General features: G+C 30.0%; 6 protein-coding genes across 6 annotated transcripts in view; 3 read left to right on the plus strand and 3 right to left on the minus strand.

The window, feature by feature from the left end:
- The window catches only part of gem (gemini), a 29,829-nt gene extending 27,210 nt beyond the window's left edge, over positions 1-2,619 (minus strand). The window contains exon 1 of the mRNA XM_065514332.1: positions 2,269-2,619. Coding sequence (XP_065370404.1) covers positions 2,269-2,598 — 330 coding nt within the window. The 5' untranslated portion in view covers positions 2,599-2,619. The remainder of the gene's footprint in view (positions 1-2,268) is intronic.
- Positions 2,620-2,930: 311 nt separating this feature from the next.
- LOC135962418 (uncharacterized) lies at positions 2,931-4,679 on the minus strand. Its single transcript, XM_065514337.1, has one exon. It carries the CDS (start codon positions 3,208-3,210, stop codon positions 3,025-3,027), a length of 186 nt encoding a protein of 61 aa, XP_065370409.1. The 5' UTR covers positions 3,211-4,679; the 3' UTR covers positions 2,931-3,024.
- A 2,891-nt stretch (positions 4,680-7,570) lies between these two features.
- Positions 7,571-8,340, plus strand: MED9 (mediator complex subunit 9). The gene is made up of 3 exons (XM_065511954.1): positions 7,571-7,815; positions 8,010-8,073; positions 8,173-8,340. The coding sequence occupies exons 1-3, from the start codon at positions 7,637-7,639 to the stop codon at positions 8,338-8,340; spliced, it is 411 nt and encodes a 136-aa protein (XP_065368026.1). The 5' UTR covers positions 7,571-7,636.
- Positions 8,341-8,380: 40 nt separating this feature from the next.
- LOC135960623 (protein NCBP2AS2 homolog) lies at positions 8,381-8,789 on the plus strand. Its single transcript, XM_065511955.1, has 2 exons — positions 8,381-8,553; positions 8,626-8,789. Exons 1-2 carry the CDS (start codon positions 8,381-8,383, stop codon positions 8,705-8,707), a joined length of 255 nt encoding a protein of 84 aa, XP_065368027.1. The 3' UTR covers positions 8,708-8,789.
- A 2,357-nt stretch (positions 8,790-11,146) lies between these two features.
- GTPBP1 (GTP-binding protein 1) lies at positions 11,147-15,858 on the minus strand. Its single transcript, XM_065510602.1, has 6 exons — positions 15,673-15,858; positions 13,657-14,036; positions 13,402-13,582; positions 13,182-13,345; positions 12,939-13,117; positions 11,147-12,882 (listed from the first exon to the last, which is right to left on the minus strand). Exons 2-6 carry the CDS (start codon positions 13,889-13,891, stop codon positions 11,641-11,643), a joined length of 2,001 nt encoding a protein of 666 aa, XP_065366674.1. The 5' UTR covers positions 13,892-14,036; positions 15,673-15,858; the 3' UTR covers positions 11,147-11,640.
- A 1,184-nt stretch (positions 15,859-17,042) lies between these two features.
- Positions 17,043-18,235, plus strand: LOC135960833 (proteasome subunit alpha type-6-like). Its single transcript, XM_065512231.1, has 4 exons — positions 17,043-17,256; positions 17,334-17,510; positions 17,567-17,722; positions 17,780-18,235. Exons 1-4 carry the CDS (start codon positions 17,181-17,183, stop codon positions 18,103-18,105), a joined length of 735 nt encoding a protein of 244 aa, XP_065368303.1. The 5' UTR covers positions 17,043-17,180; the 3' UTR covers positions 18,106-18,235.
- Positions 18,236-18,535: the final 300 nt, after the last annotated feature.

Raw genomic sequence — 18,535 nt, forward strand, 5'->3', positions numbered from 1 at the left:
ATTTTTTTATTAGTGAAAAAAATTTATGACAAAAAAAAAATTCTGTTCAAAAAATATTTTTCCCGATTTTGACCCATTGTAAGTTCGACTTAATATATTTCAAAGACGTTGTAATGGCCTTTGAAATATCTATCATTAGATATCCATGTTGTATATATTAATGACTTAGTAATCCAGATATAGATCAAAGATAGGTCAAAAATCGAGGTTGTCCAGGTTTTTTCCTTATATCAGCGATTTGTGGGCCGATTTTAAATAGCAACCGACCGGGTCTATAGCGAATATATTGATGTATGAATCATTTATGTTAGTTATTTGGGGGCTACAGTTGATTTCAACATACAGACGGACATACATAGCTATATCGACTCCGCTATATATAACGATCTAGAATATATATATGGTCAATTCACAGGTCTCTTATCAGTCATATTGTCATAATGTCCTAATATATCACGACTCGGCGGCTCGGCTTAACCGACTCTTTGGCATTCGGCGCAGGTCTCTGCTGGTTGGTTACGATAACACAATAAACATAGTGTTACGAAATTGTACTTGAATTCAAATATAACGATTTTAAGGGCTGATTTAAAAGTAGCAAACTGTAACATAGCTGTGGGCATTATTAAATAAAAGCTTTCAGTTGACCATTGATCGTAAGTTGGCAACGCTGTATATTCGAATTCGAATATTCAGTTAAAGAACATTGTAGAAAATACACCACAGATGGCGTATGTATTAGTAAGATCTAGAATATTCGAACTTTGACAGTTAAAGAGCAATCTAGAGTGCAGATGGCAGTGTTATAAATAGTGGCAGAGGTTGCAGTCGTTAGTCAGTTTATCAGAGACGCTATTTGAATAAACATCAACTGAGTGCCTTAAAGTGTGCTGTATTTTTCAAGTGAATTCGTATACATTATAAAGTGTCTGTATTTCTGAGAATTTATAAACGTGTATAAAAAAAAACATTGAGTGACTATTTAATACTGTTGTTGTACATTTTAAATAAAGAGTTGTTACAATTTTCAAACTACTAAACGGCTTTTATTTGCAACCAAAAGTATCCGGTTTATTTAAAGGAAATAAACCAACGTTTTGAAAAGGTTAAAACGTAACAATAGCATACAAAGTAGTGTTATTTTAGGACATTTATTGCTTGAAAAACCATTGTGAAATATTAGGACATTATGACAATATGAAATGATGATACCCTTGTGAATTGACCAATAATATAATAATATACTTGTGGGGTCGCAAATGAAAAATGTAGAAATTACAATGTAGCAATTCAGTTTTGTTGCAGTCCAGAGAGTTATGGAAATACTTATAGTTTTTCTCGATCACTTCGTTTTAGTGAAATAACAGCATTATTAAAGTTACAACTTGAAAACATCATAAATAAATTATTTTGAAACTAATTCAACAAAATATTATAGCGCATATTAATATTTATGCGCTATAATGTATTTTTCAGATGTGGGGTTATATGGGAGCTATTGGGGATTGTCATACACTGTATCTTATATGGGAGCTATGACCTATTATGGACCGATCTCCATAAAATTTGGTATAGCGATTTCCATATACATTAAATAATTATAATCGATTTATGCATATTTTAGGGATTATATAGTCCAATTCCTAAAATCACTAAATCCATATATGGATCACTATGTGGACTGATCCAAACAAAATTTCGTTTTGTGATTTATTTTTACATAGAATTATTTGTTGTTGAATTTTGGATGGAAATGTAATTATATAGATATTTTTGTACCACAGAGTCATAATCCGGGATGACATTTGTATCATTGACCGATTCTTTCCATTTTCAACACAGTTTGTCTTTTTATCAAACGAACGCTGTGAGCAAAATATAAATAAGTATATTTCAAGAAAATAGCTAAACAATATTTGAAAAATATCAACTTTTTGGAGGTTGTCGCACATTTTCGTCTATAACTCTAGTTCTACTTGAACGATTTTGTCCATTTTCAATACCAAACATTTCTGATCCGCGTATATACGTTTATAATGACCCAGAATATATCTGGTTCTACGACCAATATTTCGATATGTTTTTAAATGTATTTTATTAAATTATTCGAATAATATTTTTTACTCGTTATTCGTACGAATAATCGAGGACATTTTTAAAAACTATTCAATCACTAGAATAATATAAAAGTTATGAACTTTTATTCGATTAAAATAAAATTGGAATTTGTGCGGGCGCCCTGCATAATATCATAATATTCATTCTTACCTGTGAATTATTTGCTGTAATGTGACTGTTATTCTGCAATGTTGTTGTAGGCGGTATGTTATTTGAGTTGAGACCGTTGTTACTACTGTTAAACTCCATTAAATCGGTGTTGTTGAAATTTGTCAAAAGGATTTTTGTAGGCCGCTGATGCTGCTGCTGCTGTTGTGTTGTTATACTCGTATAACTGGAATGCGTTTGTGCCTCTGGTTGAGTAGTAGTATCCAATGAATAAGGATCCAAAAAAGATTGTAAATCGAAATAACTGTATTGATGATGGTGTTGTTGTTGTTGTTGATGGTGTGGAATGGGAGCAACCAGAGATAGAGCCATTCGCCTTATAAATCCCAATCTTAGAGCACTTTAAAGGGCTCTTTAGATGTGGTGGCAGAATGTAAATTATGGTGGTTATACAAACGTTTTGTTGCTTTCGCGGCGATTTTAGTTAACAGAAATTTGCTTTTTATAATTTATTTTTTGCACAAACATACATATACTTGTTAGTTGAAATTTTCAATATTCACACAAGCGATTTTTCACAATTTTTCTAATTCAATATCGTCGTAGTTATCGAAATATTTTAGAACTTTTGTTTTGTTTTAAGTTATGCTTTTCTTGCTTTCTATTTCGTTTCGTTTTGTTTAGTTTTATTTTTTTTTTTTTGATTTTTTTTTTAATACACGTTTAAAGTTTAATACAAATAATTTATTTGACCGGCAACAAAGAGACGGATGTAAATTTGTTCATACCACAAACCAATTAAAACAATACAAAAAACGAATTGTAGAGTTTCTTAATACCGGTGGTCTCTCTCTGACGATGGCTACGCAATAGAGTATTCTCAACTTTTAACAGCATCTTGTTGATCAGGCACATAAAACTCTCAGGATACTCATGGATGAAGAAGGAAGAACTCATATGAAATTCTTGTTCAATTTTCTCCATTTATTGTAAACAATTGGTTTTGATAAAAATCAAATGTTTTGTTTTTTGTTGGGAAAAAACTAAATCCGTTATGTTTGTTATGTTAGAATGTTAAAGGAGCCGTTTTGAAGGATATTAATTTTCAAAGTTTTGTTAGCGTTTTGTTTGAGATGCGCAATGATCGCGTTTAATTTTTATTCTGTGAAATTATTTGTAATGTTTTCTTTTATATTAAGAATTTGAACAAGTTTAACTCACGTTTTTTATTATTATTTTTTTGTTTGTTTTATAGGTATTTGCATTTATTTGTATTTATTTTTTATAAATTCTGTTATAATTTTTGTAGTATGAGTATATATATTGATAACTTTTTTGTATTCTTTATCACACTTTATTTTAATAATTTGTTCACACTTTTTTTTTAAAACAAATTTGTTTTTACTTTCTTATCTAAGAATTTCTATTATTTTTTGCAAAGGCGTGTTTTTGGTTTTGTAACACTTTTTTTTGTTGAAATTTTTATAAAATTTTCTTTTTTTTAGTTTTTATTTTCCCCAAAAAAAGATGAAAACACGGTAGTCGGTAATATCACACGTTAGTGGAGCAATTTTAACACAACGAAGCAAGGCTTCGCATGACGAAAGGAGACCAACATCTTAGCAGAACCTTGGTTGAGACAACCACCAGCGAACGCGTACGACAGACCAAATAACGTACAAAACGGAACAACAGCTTCGAAACGAGTGTAAGAACGTTGAGAGCTAAACGATCAATGAATGTGCGGCCCTGCCACAATTTCCATTCGTATTAGTACAATCTATAGTAGTATAGTAGTAGTAGCAATATAATTGTTATTGCTATACAAGTATCTTGTGTGCAAAAAAAATATTTATAAAATAAATGAAATGATACTTGAAGCTGTTTTATTTGCTTGCGAGATAACTAATTTACTCCATATACATACATTCATATGTACTATACTAATAAATAATAGTAGATTTTGACGACGACATCGACGACGATCACCACATCTGATTCGTTAAGTAACGACTCGAGTCACACAAAGAAATATTCAAAATAACACAATTATTTTACAGTTTATTGGGCAGCTATAGAGCAAAGTAGCTATATTTGTTTTATTATTTTTTTGGAGAGTAAAATTAAAATACTCTTTCAATTCTGAGCTCAATATTAATTAGAATAACCACAGTTTAATGTTTATGCCAAACAAATTCATCACTTGAAACAATTTATCTGCATCAGATGCTGGTTGTTATTGTTGTTGTAGGCAGTCAGTTGCAGTTCACTTTAGAATTGTCTAGGTTTGTTTTGAAATTGAATGTCAATTAATATCTTAGTTCATAAATGACTTGAATTCTTTATTTATTATTGTTGTTTTTTTCTATTCAATTTATTTGTATTTTGCCAGACAAATTTCAATTCAAATAAATTACCCATCAATTGAATTGAACAAGAGTACATACATATTTATTTGAAATAAAAAAACTAATTATTGATGACGTTAATAACAAGTTTTCTGTTGTTTTTTTTTGTATCCACTTATACATATATTCACTCTTTAACACTATAGTTTTTGATAACACTAGGCTAAATTACAAGACGATTTTTTTGTTGGAATTAAGACGTTGTTACGTTAGCACACGGCGAGTAAGACTGATTTGAATGAAACCCTGCAAACGCAAAACAAGTCTCTGAACGTTTCACTTCTGAATGTATTCAAATAATATTAATACGAAAAAAAAAAATTAAAACTTCCCGCCTCAGAGTGTCAACACGTCAAAACCCAAACCAATACAAAAAACAAAAATAACCAGATATTCATACATGTATTCATTTATTAGCTCGTTATAATTATTGAGTATATTGGAGTATTTCTTAATATTCCGAGTTAAATGAGAATGATCGAACACAAGTCAGCCAACAAACCAACCTACTGAATGATAAAGTTAACTGTTTGACTGTTATACTATGTATACTACACTATATCTGAGTTGTTGTGTCTATCTCTGATAACAATTATTTAAAAAAAAAAACTAAAACGAAAACGAAAACAAGTTAAATCAACCTGTTGCTGCTCATGCATACTTGTACATATTTATCAATATTTATGAAAATCTATTGACAAAAATTTATTTTTTTCCTGATGTATTTAATGTTCAATTTTTATACATATTAAGAGATTTCTTGGAAAGCTTTTAACACAATTACCATAAAATATTCAAATAAAAAGAAACATGCATGATCCACAAGAAAAACATTTTGTTTACATACTAGTATTTTTCCTAAAAAAAATATAATTTATACAAATTTTAATTATTTTGTGTGGCTTAATTATATGAATCCAGCTTTCTGATTTTACGAAGTTTTTCTACAGTTACTCTGCTGAAAATGTCGCTCAAAATACAAATGGTGGATTTTATGTCAAGTGAACCAACTTTTGAAACCGATGTCTTCCGATCCGATTAAAATTTGCATAGTAATTTAGACACAAATATAATGTTACCCCCTGACTATACCAGACAAATAATTATCATAACAATTAATGACGTTTGTTGTCAAGACAAATTTGACAATTTTGTCATAACGAAGCAATAATACTAATAAGTGGAGACTATACTGGATAATTTTTTATCATGACTACGATTTTGACGTTTATCATGATAAAAATTTATCAGGTATAGACAGGGGGTATGTTTTCATCAAAAAAATAAAAAACACTTGCGTTCAAAATAAAAAATTTTATTTTCAATTCAAGAGCAATTAATAGAGCTATATTCGGCTGTGCCAAATCTTATATCAAACTTAAACATTTTATTGCAAAAATTTAAAATTTAAAAATTTTTTTTTAATTTTAAAATTTTTTTTTTTATTATTAGTGAAACAATTTTATGGCAAAACATTTTTTGAGATGAAAAAAAGTTCGGGTTAAAAATATTTTTACCGATATTGACCCATTGTAGGTCCGACTTACTATGGCCTTATATACATACGTCGTTGCTAAGGTCTTTGAAATATCTATCATTATTTATCCATACTGTCTATATTAATGATTTTCACGATTTTAAATAGCAACCGAATCGGGTTTGCGGATATATAAATGTATGAATCATATATGTTGGGGGCTACCGAAATTTGATTTCAACAGACAGTCAGACGGACATGGTTATAGCGACTCCGCTATCTATAACGAATGAAAAATGTAGAAATTACAAACGGAATCACAAACTTATGGGGGATTTCATGTCACGTGAAATTTTTAAAATTTTTGTCTTCCGATCTGGATGAAAAATCAAAAACTTTGTTGGCGTTTTTTCAAAATGGACCCTTTTTTAATTTTTTTTTTGCTCTAAAGAAATTAATTATTTTCAACTTTAGGAATATATTTTTTTGATTTTCGTACTAAGCAAGTAAAGGCGGTTTTTCGGTCCTTGATTTAATCTCTTTTGTTCGCCTTCAAACGGTGGAATGTATATAATTTCGTAAACTAACTTGTTTTGTAAATTAAATATTCTGAAACAAAACAAATAACTTTTAGGTTTGCCCTAATTTGTTTGCTTATGTTAAGCACCGTACTGTATATATTTATATTCCAATTTTTTACAGAACGCAACAATATTTTAGAAGTTCTTTGTGTATATACATACATTTATTTTGCGATCGATATATCTCTACATATCTCTTAATTTATAAATAGTAAAGTTAATATGAGTACTTACTTTGATAGAAACAGCATTAATTGATTTAAAAATGTACCTAGTTGTTGTTGTAGCAGCATAAACAATTTTACAATATTCAATCAGGGGGTTCTGCATGTTGTTCAAGTCCAAGCAATTGTGCTACTTCAACAGGATGAGTCCATAAATCCATAGTGTATGAAGTAAGGTTGGCTGAACAGTTGAATATGTGGAGGGTGTCATGAGACCCCTTTCCACATACTGGGCATAAGTTGAGGACGGCACTTAACAGGCATTAAGCCTGACTGACTATTCAATGTACATACCTAGTCATAGAAAATTAAACATAGAGACGAGACACTCCGTTTTGTCCTACTCACATTATTAAACGAACTTTACTATAAATTTTGTTTCAAATAAATTTTTTATATTTTCAATTCACATTATCTTAAGTTTTAATAATATTACATTTGTCACACAAAACTAATATGTAATATAAAATACGCGCCCTTTTTTATGTTTTGGTAACATTCATTTGTCAAAGTTATAAATATTGCTATAAAAATACAACTCTTCATTGTTATAAACTTCCGGTAGTTAGAGATGCCATATAATCCTCAATGTAAACATAACAACTGTCATTTCTATTTTTAGTCTGGCATTACTAACAAACATTCTATTTGTACACAGAACAGAAAATTGTTTTGCCAAATTTTGTATTTGTTTTGCGTAAATTATATACTTCTATTATTATGGAATTATCGCCCAATGGTGAACCTGTGGACAAAAAACCTATTTTAACTGCCGAGGGTCTAGTTCAATCTACTGCCCATACCGCAAACGCAACAAATAGCTCTTCGCCCGACAAAACTTTGACAGCTTCCAATCTTGACATCGAAATCTTACCTGTCATCTACGACATTATTCGTTGGTATGTATGGTTAAAGTGATTATCCAAAGAAAATACTTTTTTTTATTTTGATAATTTTGTTTTGCAATTTGTATTGTCATCTGTATCTTTGAGTGTAATTTTTGGTGGCAATTTAATTGCGATCTTTTATTGTAAATAGAAATTTTAGAAAATATTATGTAATTGGTTAAAATTAATTTTTAATGTTATTTTAGTGTGGAAAAAGATCCTAAAGATAATACGGCCAAGCAACGAGAATCTCAGGAGTGTAGTCAAAAGGTAAGTGGTCTTTGTTAAATTCTACTAATATTCCACTTTCAAAATTTGGTGGGTAATATAGGTATTGTTTTTGAATATACGGCTTTCCTTTTTTTATAGATTTTAGAACTACAAAAACGTTTTGAAGCAGCCAGAGCACAAATTCGTCTATTGCCCGGCATTGATTACAACAAAGAAGAACAATTGCAAAAATTAGAATTGTTAAAAAGTCAATTGAAATTGAAACAGCAACTTATACGTAAATACAAAGATAAACAATTTAATTAAAGTACTAAAATCAATCTCTGCGTTAAGCTATTTCTAAATTATGGTTCTACGTATATTAATGCGTTATTTTGCTAATAATGAACAACTTATAAATCGTTTGGCTGAAAGTTATCCAATGCGTAGGGCAGCACAAATGGTGGTATCTATAATGTATCGAGCTAAACATGTAGCGGAAGATAAGGGTTTGCACGAAATGACACCGGAACGTTTTAAGTGAGTAGTGAATATCTGAAGTACATAAACAAATTCAATATTAATCTGTTTACATAATTTTCTTTTGTTTAGATCATTTATGAATCTTTTTAAAAATAATATTAAACAGGAAATCGAAGGAGTTAAGGAGGAGTTGAAGAAAAAGAAATTTTAGTTTATTTTATTAGAGTTTAGTGCTAAAAAGAAATTATGAAATGTAGACTTTAGAAATAATAAATATTTAAGTAAAACAAAAATATTAATCAACTATTTATTTAATTGAGTAGCTTTAATACTTAAATTAAATACAATTATTTATATTAAAAATTTATTTATAAATTATCAATTTTTATTATTATTAATGAGATTAATGGTGTCTAATGTCATCCGTATAATGGAGAAATGCAACTGACCTGATTTGTGCAACATGTATTGTTAATGCTATGGATACATGTGAGGACTGTAGTGCGGCAAGTCTATTCTAAAAACCATCTGCAAAATTCGGTTAAAGAGATGAAAATTACAATTTTAAATGATTGGCGGCATATAAGACTACGAACACATTGTAAGTGTTGTCTTGGAAGAAAGTGCATTTTAATAGGGAACTTAGACTATGTTTTACTGCTCCGGGGTCACCCTAATTTACATACGTACAGTGACGGACATTACAATAGAATCACTACCAATATTTCATTTAAAACCAGGAGCAATCACAAGGATTGGTGTGGGCCAGAAAATATAAAAAAGTGGCAAAATGTGTTGTGGACAGACGAAACGACCATTAATTTAATTGGTAGTGATGATAAGACATGGGTTAGGCGTCCAAAAAATGGCAAAAACCAAAAACGTTTAAACATGGTTGAGGAAATATTATTATATTTGGATGCTTTTCTTGGTATTGCGTTGGTCCAATTTATTGGATTAAAGAAAATATGGATAAGCACTTGTATGTAAATATTTTGGAGAATGTTATAAAGCCACATGCAGAATGGAATATGCCCTTAAAATGGCTCTTCCAGCAAGATAATGACACAAAGCACACTCAGGTCTTGCCAAAAAATGGTTTTTATATAACAAAATTCATGTTATGGAATGGCCGTCTCAATAACCAGACTTAAATCCTATGGAAAATAGTAAAAGACAAACTCGGACTTGAAAAATTGAATAACAAGGAAGAACTTTGGCAGAAAATTCAGGAAATATGGTATGCAATTTCCCGATCTACATGCGAAAGTTTGTTAAATTCAATCCCCAAACGATTTGATGCTGTTATTAGAAATAATTGATATGCAACAAAATATTAAGAAAACAACGAATTCTTATGATTTTTTATTTTTAATCATTTTAAGACTGATTGATTCTATTTGAATGTCGCATATTTTATTTAGTCTTTTAGATTTGACATCGTTTTTAACATAAGAATGTGTTATTTTTTTATTTTGTTTTTTTTTTTTTTCTATTTATTGTTTACGTTATGAGCATTAATACATAATGAACAAATTTTGAAATCAAATTTTGTAGTTTTACCGCTTTAATCGAATTCATATGTAGTGATTATATTGCATTATCCGTCACTGTATATATATTTCGGTTAAAATTTAATGTTTTATATGCATTTATATAATTCAAAATAAAGATTATAAAAAATCTGAATAGTTTTGATATGAAGTGAATTAGTCGAAGATTTCATATCAAATTTTATATTTATCAAATGTTTATAAAACAAATTTTATATGGATATAAACTTATTTTACAAACCATAAATTTAAAAACTGGGGTCTTATTGTGAAATTTTATTCGAAAATCATTTGATTGAATTGAAGAATAATTTAATCATTCAAACATTTTGAAAGCTATTTTGTAATGGATTTGAATTAAAACAAGTAAGAGAGCTATATTCGGCTGTGCCGAATCTTATATACCCTTCACCAAATTATACTTCAAAATACAAATTTTAAATATTTTTAGGTAAACAAAATTAATTTTTTTTTCAAAATTTTTTAGAAAAAACATTTTTCGGATTGTTTTTTTAAAATTAATATTTTTTTTTTGTTTTTTCAATTTTTTTTAACATTTAGCGAAAAAAAAACTTTTGGTGAAAAAAAATCGGGTTAAAATATATCTTTTCCGATTTTGACCCATTGTAGGTCCAACTTACTATGGTCTTATATACTTCGTTGCAAAGGTCTTCGAAATATCTATCATTAGATATCCATATTGTCTATATTAATTACTTAGTAATCCAGATATACATACATAGGTCAGACATCTAGGTTGTCCTGGTTTTTTCCTTATATCTCAGCCATTTGTGGACCGAGCCGGAAGAATTTCGGAGATATTGATGTATAAATCGTGTATGTAAGTTATTTGGGTATAAAAATGTGATTAATTCAATAACGAATTAAACCTGTAAAAAATAAATTCAATAAATTTCAAGTACAAAGGAATTAAGCTTATAAATTAATAAATAAATAGAATTTAATTTGTTTTCAAAATTGGAATTAAGAATTAATTCCCTCGGACCTTTGTTAATAATATGGCGATAAGAATATTGAAATTCAATCAGCTTATTAATGCTATTCAAACCAAATAATTCCACAATTAAAACAATGTATTTTTCAAAAAAAAAAAATATTTTTATTTAAGTTTTTGTTTAACATTTTTTACTTCAAAATTAATTATGTATTTAAAAATAAAAGAATAACAACAAAAAAACTCTAAATTAGAAAAAAAAATTAAATACACTTCCATTCATTGTTTGAAAAATCAACAAAAAAAAAAGAAAATTTCATTTGAGTTTGTATTAAATTAATACATATTTTGTTTGTTGTATGTATATTAATTAAATGATTACATGTGTAGTAGCAAAATAGTTTTCTTTTGTTTACAGTTTGTTTAAAATGTATTTTTTTAAATTCACTGTTGTTGGTTGGTTGTTGTGAGGTTTTTTGTACATAGATTTTTTTTTCAATAAACAATAAGCAATTTATTTTGTTGTTTCGTTAGATTTTGAAAAATGTTTCTTATTTTTGGAGCTTTGCCTCATTTTTTGTTAAAATTTTAAGTAAGTTAATTTCTAATAAAACAAATTATTTGTTATTTAATTTTTTACTGGGTTTTACCAGAGATATGTTGTGAGTTTGAAGATTGTGAGGTAGCATCAGCGGCATTGGCTGTAGTTGATGGTACCGGCACTGGCCTCTTGGAATTGCGTTTGTTATTTTGCCGCGTGTTGTCGCGTTTATCCACAGTCACCTCTAAAACACCGTCATTTTTATGATTCTTCATTTCATTGTCATTATTAAGAGTTTGCTGTGTTTTATTGCTAGTGTTTGCCGCCTGTATATTGGGATTTTGGTTCTGATTCTGCGGCGGTGCATTATTATGCGAACTTCCCTGACCTTGGGTACGTGCTTGCATTTTATTAGGTTTCGGTCGATTTTGGGCCGCCACCGAGTTAGTAATGGGCTTCAAAACATTACCCACCGCTTTGGTACGTCCCTCGCGAAAGACCATTCGTTGACCCGGTCGTATGTATTCCGGGTGTTTAATGAACCTAAACTTGACATGAGCTTTGTCGCCAGTCCTTAAGCATTCCTTGGACATATTTACTATGGAGGCAGTTTGTCTTATGCTGCCACAATGTACCATAGCCTGATAACGTGATGATATGGTAGTGGGGTGATGTAAAACTAAAATTTCACCTTCGAACTCCCAACATGCTTGCGGCTTTAACTCTGGACTTACCATTACCATGCCTTTGCGGATTTGAGATCTTTTAATTTTCTTTAAAGCGAAGCTGGCGGTCTGGCCGCCCCTCACCTCTTTCACGTTCATTCTCTTGCGATGTATACTCTTTACAGCAATGGGCATAAAATTACCCAAAGGATCGGGTCCCAACATAAGAACATCGTTGAGTTTTATTAAACCCTGAAGACAAGTTCCAGATACAACTGTACCCACACCGGGCACAGAATAAGTATCATCAATTTGAAACTCTGCTGGCAAATTATCTTGACCAGTCATGCGAGTGGTCAAAAGATTTAAAAACATTTTCAAAAGATTTAAATTTTCTCCGGACACATTCGAAACTTGGAAGATGGGACACAACCTTTCAGATACGAAATTGGTGGCACTCAATACTACCTCATCGGGAGTTTTAACCATGACGGGTACTTTGCGACAGCCTTGAGACTTTAGGATTTTGAAGAGTAATTTCAGATTGTCTTGTAAAACATTTGGAGGACACATGTCAATTTTGGTGACGACCACAAATACGGGCACCGACAACGCCAATGCCAAGCCCAAATGCTCCTTTGTCATACCAACAATGCCAGCATTGGCTCCAATCTGAAAAATTTATACAAATTAACTATTTTATTTTTTTATTTATAGAATCAACATACCATTAACATGCCAAAATCAGGTGCATGTCCTGTCATACCGAATACGGTAGTCTTTAAATAACGTTCATGGCCGGCCAAATCAATAAAGGTAATAACCTTGGCAGATTTTTCACAGATTTTAACCCAATCCAAAGTGCCATGATCAGGCTTATTTACAACATTTCCAATACTATCAAATCCTAAAAATAAATAAGAATGAGCTTCAGTAGTTTTGTTTATATTATTGTTATTCTGCATATTTACCTAAAATATCATTTCCCACAGAACTGGTACGACCACTTTCCATTTCATGTTTATGACGAAATAAACGTTGGCGAGCATGACCGCGACCATTATCCAATTCGCCATGTGTTAATACACCCAATAGAGTAGATTTGCCAGCATCTACATTACCCACTACAGCAACTCTATACAAAACAATCAGTTGGAAAACCAGTTTTAAACAAATAATTGTAGTATTTACCTAATTTCCATAAAATCGGATGTATCCACACGTTTACGAATCAAATATTGCCCGGTTAAACCTTTTTCCACTTTACGCTGTCTAAGCAATACCATATCGGCATCAATGGTAGTGGCCAAAGACTGTAATGTAGCTACAGCAGCTTTATATTCTTCTTCATCTAAACCACTATCACCGCCATCTATTTATTTTTTTTTTATTTGAGACACTCATTGTATTATTTAAATCTCTACGAAGTAGTAACTGATTTCTTACCTTCTCCCACACCTATTTCATATATAGTTTCACCACGACTGTCCTCTGTTCTTTCCTCCAAACGTTTTTTTAACAACTCAAATTGTTCTTCCGTTGGACTGACCAATACTTTTTTCCCTCTTATTGAGGAATAATCAGTACGAGGCGCTTCTATGTCAGGAAAACAATTCACATTGGACGAAAATCCACCACCTCCTCCTACACCCATACTGCCATTTCCTATAGCCGGTTTCATATTTCCTTTTTTAGACCTTTGTCAATTACTATTGTATTTTATTTGCAATAGAATTTGTTGATTTATTTTCGCCTAAAGAATTTCTGATCTTCTGCAGCGCTGTTCAACATTTCCTTTGCACCAGTACTGTGTAAATTATTTCCAGCTTTAAATTAGAGCATGAATTAGAAAACAAATATATTTATGTATTTTTTAGTTTAACTTTGTATTTATAAAAATGTTTGTTGTGTTCTTTGCGGTAACTCATCGCTTGGTTAATTGCAAGTTGCAACTGAAAAATATTGTTTGTGTTTCAATGTCTTTATATACATTTTGTAGATTATGATGAAATTATTGTAATTTCCATTATATGATGATGAAACAAGTATTTAAGTAATGCAATATTACATTATAAGAACAAAATGTAAAAACCAAAGGGAAAATTTCATCATCGTGGTAATATGATAGGACATGTACAAAAAGAATATTATTTCCCTTTTAAATGTAGAATTAAAGAAGTCTAAACATACCACACACAAATTTCTTTTCCTTAAGTTTTAATTAAAGTTTTGTAAATATGTTAATGTCTATACATACTTGATAAATTGTTTTAATGATAAATTCAAAATGGTTGTCAAGAGAAAAGTTATCAGGTATAGTCTCCATTTAATAATTGACAAAATTACAAAATTGTTAATGCTTCAGCTCACACAACTTATGACTAATTGTTATGATAAACATTTATCAAGTATAGACATAGTTAAAATGGTTTAATATGGCCCCTATTTATACTTCTAAAATGTGTTAAGGAAGGGTACACATTAGGATTGCCTTTTTGTATGAAGTAAAAATATGGTGTCGGTGTTCCCAACTAAAAAGTTTAGTTCGTTCAAGGATACCATTTCTAAAAATGTTTTTCGTGGGGTTAGTATTTGCTGACCTGGATCAAAGGATAAAAAAGCCCTTTTTAATATTTTGAAGGAAGGGAACATGAAATATTGGTAGCATGTGAAAGGGGTTTGAAATAGGTTTCCAAAAATGCAACTACACATTTTAATTAGATTAAATTTCGAAAAACGGAAAAATCTGTTTCGATAGAATTATACGAATTATGTAAACAAATTTAAAAAATCTAAATTTTTACAAAAAATTTCCAAAGTTGAAATCACCTTTCAATATTTATTATTGTTTCCTCTGCGAATCATAAAAACTTAACAGATAACCTTTTTATTCTTTGATCCAGCTCACCAAATGCTGTTATTGTTAACGATATATTGACTAAAATTTATATGATGCCACGTAATATGTACTATTTTTAACTACTTTTTTCTCAGTGTATTCGCTAGGCACACAAAAACAAAGCAAAACAAATCCCGTACTTTTGATTTAATAATAAATTGCCTTAAGAATGATGTACAAAATAAAAATGGATAAACAAAATAACAAAATAAAAACAATCACAAAGTATAAAAACAAAAAACTTTGCTTCTTACTATTTTTGCTAAAAAAAATTACGAATAGAAAAAATAAACAAGAATCAAAGGAAAGTGAAAGGAAAGAGGGAACTGTTACTAAACAATGTTTGGGAAGAATTTAATCTTTGTGGGGGTTTCTGATGATTGTTAAATCGACAATTTATTATATTGTCGATTCGTACATACAAATTCGTCAATATACAAACATATGTATATATTATATTACAAAATAATGCGAAAAATATATGGCTAAAATGATACCAAAAAAAAGTGAAAGGATTTGTTGTTCCCTTTTTTTGCATTATAACATTTAACATCGAAATTTACCTTTTACAATCAGTCTCCTTTATAATTTTTTGGCGTCGTAGGCAAAATTTTTGTTTTGTATTTTATTCCAAAGACATTGAAACTTTATTTTGTTGGCCAAAACTTATAATATACACAAACGAATTTGTATTTTTACAATTTATTATTATAAAATATATTTTATATATATTAATTTTTTGCTTTTTAGAGGGGGTTTTTGTTTTCTAACACCAAAAACAGAGTACAAGAAAAATATATATTTTGACGTGTAGCACAATGTTGCCTACTCTTATTTAAAAAAATTTACTAAAAAACCGCCATTTTTTAATGAAGGAAAAAATCAAGTTTGGCTAACGATTAGAAACGGTAAAAAGTTAACGGTAAAAGTTAATTTGAATTATTTAGTAACTTTGAATTTAATGATTAATAAAGTTTAAAATAATCCGACCACATATAGTATTATATTACATATTAATTTAAATAGATTTCAATAAACTCAATTATGGAAATCTAAAATTAGTAATTACATAATTTTAAATTATTTATACAATAGCGGTAAGGGTAATTGCAGTTATTTAGGTGAGGAAAGCTTATTGGTAACTTTAGTTGAGCTGAAACGAAATTTTAGAACTAACGGTAGCTTAGCGGAACAGTGAATATCTTTGTACTTTGTGGCGTAATGGGCATTTCCACAAAAAGATCAACCGTGACCAAAAATTAAATTGTTCAAACAACTGATTTTTTCCAACATTATATTAAAAAAAATCTCTAAATTTGTGTAATGTATTTTTAGCTAAACTGAGTTATCATAAGAAAATTGGAGAAAAAACTGAAAATATATTTTCTCTAAGGTTTTAATGACATTGGCGCATATTCATAAATGAAAGTAACCAATTGTGAATAACTTAAATAGGTACTTAAAAAAGTCAACACTTGGTGATCGTTTATGAATATGCGCCATTTTCTTTAGTATTTATTTATTTCTTGTCCTCACAGAAATATGTTTCGTGTTGTAAAACAAATTCTTTAATAAATCATGTTCCAATTAGTTGATTTTTGCATTATTTTAGAGGCAGCTGAAACGAGTTCTATTTTTTGTCTCGTTCGGAATACCATGTTTATTGCTAATATATTGGAAATAACTAATTGCACAAAACATTGTGCTACAAATATGCTATCGACAAATTATTGAGATCTCTTATTTATTATTCACTTCAAAGGCATATGAATGTCGCATTCGGTACAGTGGAAATTCCTATATCAGATAGCGATGTTTGTATAAATTAGAAACAACACTGAAACACTATTGTGAATTACTTTTCTAAAATATAACCAATCAACAAAAACTTGGCATTACTAAGAGGTTGATTTATTTCCAGTGTCATTTTATTTTGACAGTCGTGACTGGTGGATTTTTGTTAGTAGAAATTGTTTGAAATCACTTTTTTGGAAGCCGCATATTTTTCGCATTTTATGCTAATAAATAAAACGTATATAAAATATTCTTATAATCATATTTGTAATTAACAATGTCTCGCGGTAGTTCAGCTGGTTTTGATAGACATATTACTATCTTCTCTCCTGAGGGTAGACTTTACCAAGTTGGTAAGAATTTGCTAAATCATGTTTTAATTTTGTGTGTGGCGAGCTTTTGCATTTATTTATATGTATAATAATTTCAGAGTATGCCTTTAAGTCTATTAATCAAGAGGGCATTACATCGGTGGCAATTAAGGGAGCTGATTGTGCAGTGGTCGCTACCCAGAAAAAGGTAACAGAAAAACTGATCGATCCAGCAACTGTTACACACTTGTTCAGAATAACCAAAAATATTGGATGCTGCATGACCGGCCGTATTGGTAAGTTTAAGTTAATTTGTTTTATAAACTTATTACTCATTCATTATTTCTTTTAGCCGATAGCCGTTCTCAAGTTCAAAAAGCTCGCTATGAAGCCGCCAACTGGCGTTATAAATATGGCTACGATATGCCCGTAGACGTTTTGTGTCGTCGTGTTGCTGATATTAACCAAGTCTACACTCAAAATGCTGAGATGCGTCCTTTGGGTTGCAGTAAGTATAAATATTTTTTCTAATTATCAATACACTAATTTACATTTTATTATATAGGTATGACTTTAATTGCACATGATGATGAGAATGGACCATGTGTGTATAAAACTGACCCGGCCGGCTACTATTGCGGCTTCCGCGCAGTTTCTGTGGGTGTTAAACAGATCGAGGCCAACAGTTATTTGGAAAAGAAATATAAGAGCAATTTAAATGAGGAAAAGGCAATACAGTTGGCCATTACCTGTTTGTCCCATGTGTTGGCTGTGGATTTCAAGCCAAATGGTATAGAAATTGGTGTTGTTAGCAAGGAGAAACCAGAATTTACAGTACTCTCAGAAAAAGAGATTGAAGAGCATCTTACTAAGATAGCAGAAAAGGATTAAATTGAAACACAGCAACGCATTTCAAATGTAAAAACTGTTTAAAAATAAAATTTCAAATTCTAAGAATTTCCTTTTGTAAACATGGTCAGGATTATACGGAAACATGATTAATTTTTTAAAATAATTGAAATTTAATTTGTTTATCTTAAACTATTGGGTGATCTATTTAGAATTTTTTTAAATAAAACACTTTAAATAGAATTTGACGTTGGATTGTTTATTATGACCCGAAAGAACAATATCTGACGTTTACTTTTTGAAGATAATTTCATTGAAATAATGGCCGAGACTATGCTGTAGGTAGACCATTGGAAAGAGGTTCCAGCATATCTGCCGATTTGTCGCGAATAACGTCTAATTTATAATTATCGGTCCTTTTTTGATAATTTCGTAGATAAGACTTTGAAGTCAACATTACACCCGTAATATA

Source organism: Calliphora vicina, chromosome 5 (genome assembly GCF_958450345.1).
Source record: "Calliphora vicina chromosome 5, idCalVici1.1, whole genome shotgun sequence".
Classification (NCBI taxonomy): Eukaryota; Metazoa; Arthropoda; class Insecta; order Diptera; family Calliphoridae; genus Calliphora; species Calliphora vicina.

Bases quoted from the DNA above. Each gene is read 5' to 3' on its own strand.
- LOC135962418 (XM_065514337.1), bottom strand. From the start codon at position 3,210: ATGGAGAAAATTGAACAAGAATTTCATATGAGTTCTTCCTTCTTCATC.
- MED9 (XM_065511954.1), top strand. From the start codon at position 7,637: ATGGAATTATCGCCCAATGGTGAACCTGTGGACAAAAAACCTATTTTA. The intron at 7,816-8,009 runs GTATGTATGGTT...ATGTTATTTTAG, and splicing joins ATCTACGACATTATTCGTTG to TGTGGAAAAAGATCCTAAAG. The intron at 8,074-8,172 runs GTAAGTGGTCTT...CTTTTTTTATAG, and splicing joins CTCAGGAGTGTAGTCAAAAG to ATTTTAGAACTACAAAAACG.
- LOC135960623 (XM_065511955.1), top strand. From the start codon at position 8,381: ATGGTTCTACGTATATTAATGCGTTATTTTGCTAATAATGAACAACTT. The intron at 8,554-8,625 runs GTGAGTAGTGAA...TCTTTTGTTTAG, and splicing joins ATGACACCGGAACGTTTTAA to ATCATTTATGAATCTTTTTA.
- GTPBP1 (XM_065510602.1), bottom strand. From the start codon at position 13,891: ATGAAACCGGCTATAGGAAATGGCAGTATGGGTGTAGGAGGAGGTGGT. The intron at 13,346-13,401 runs GTAAATACTACA...TGTTTTGTATAG, and splicing joins TCCGATTTTATGGAAATTAG to AGTTGCTGTAGTGGGTAATG. The intron at 12,883-12,938 runs GTATGTTGATTC...TAAATTTTTCAG, and splicing joins CTGATTTTGGCATGTTAATG to ATTGGAGCCAATGCTGGCAT.
- LOC135960833 (XM_065512231.1), top strand. From the start codon at position 17,181: ATGTCTCGCGGTAGTTCAGCTGGTTTTGATAGACATATTACTATCTTC. The intron at 17,257-17,333 runs GTAAGAATTTGC...TAATAATTTCAG, and splicing joins GGGTAGACTTTACCAAGTTG to AGTATGCCTTTAAGTCTATT. The intron at 17,723-17,779 runs GTAAGTATAAAT...TTTATTATATAG, and splicing joins GATGCGTCCTTTGGGTTGCA to GTATGACTTTAATTGCACAT.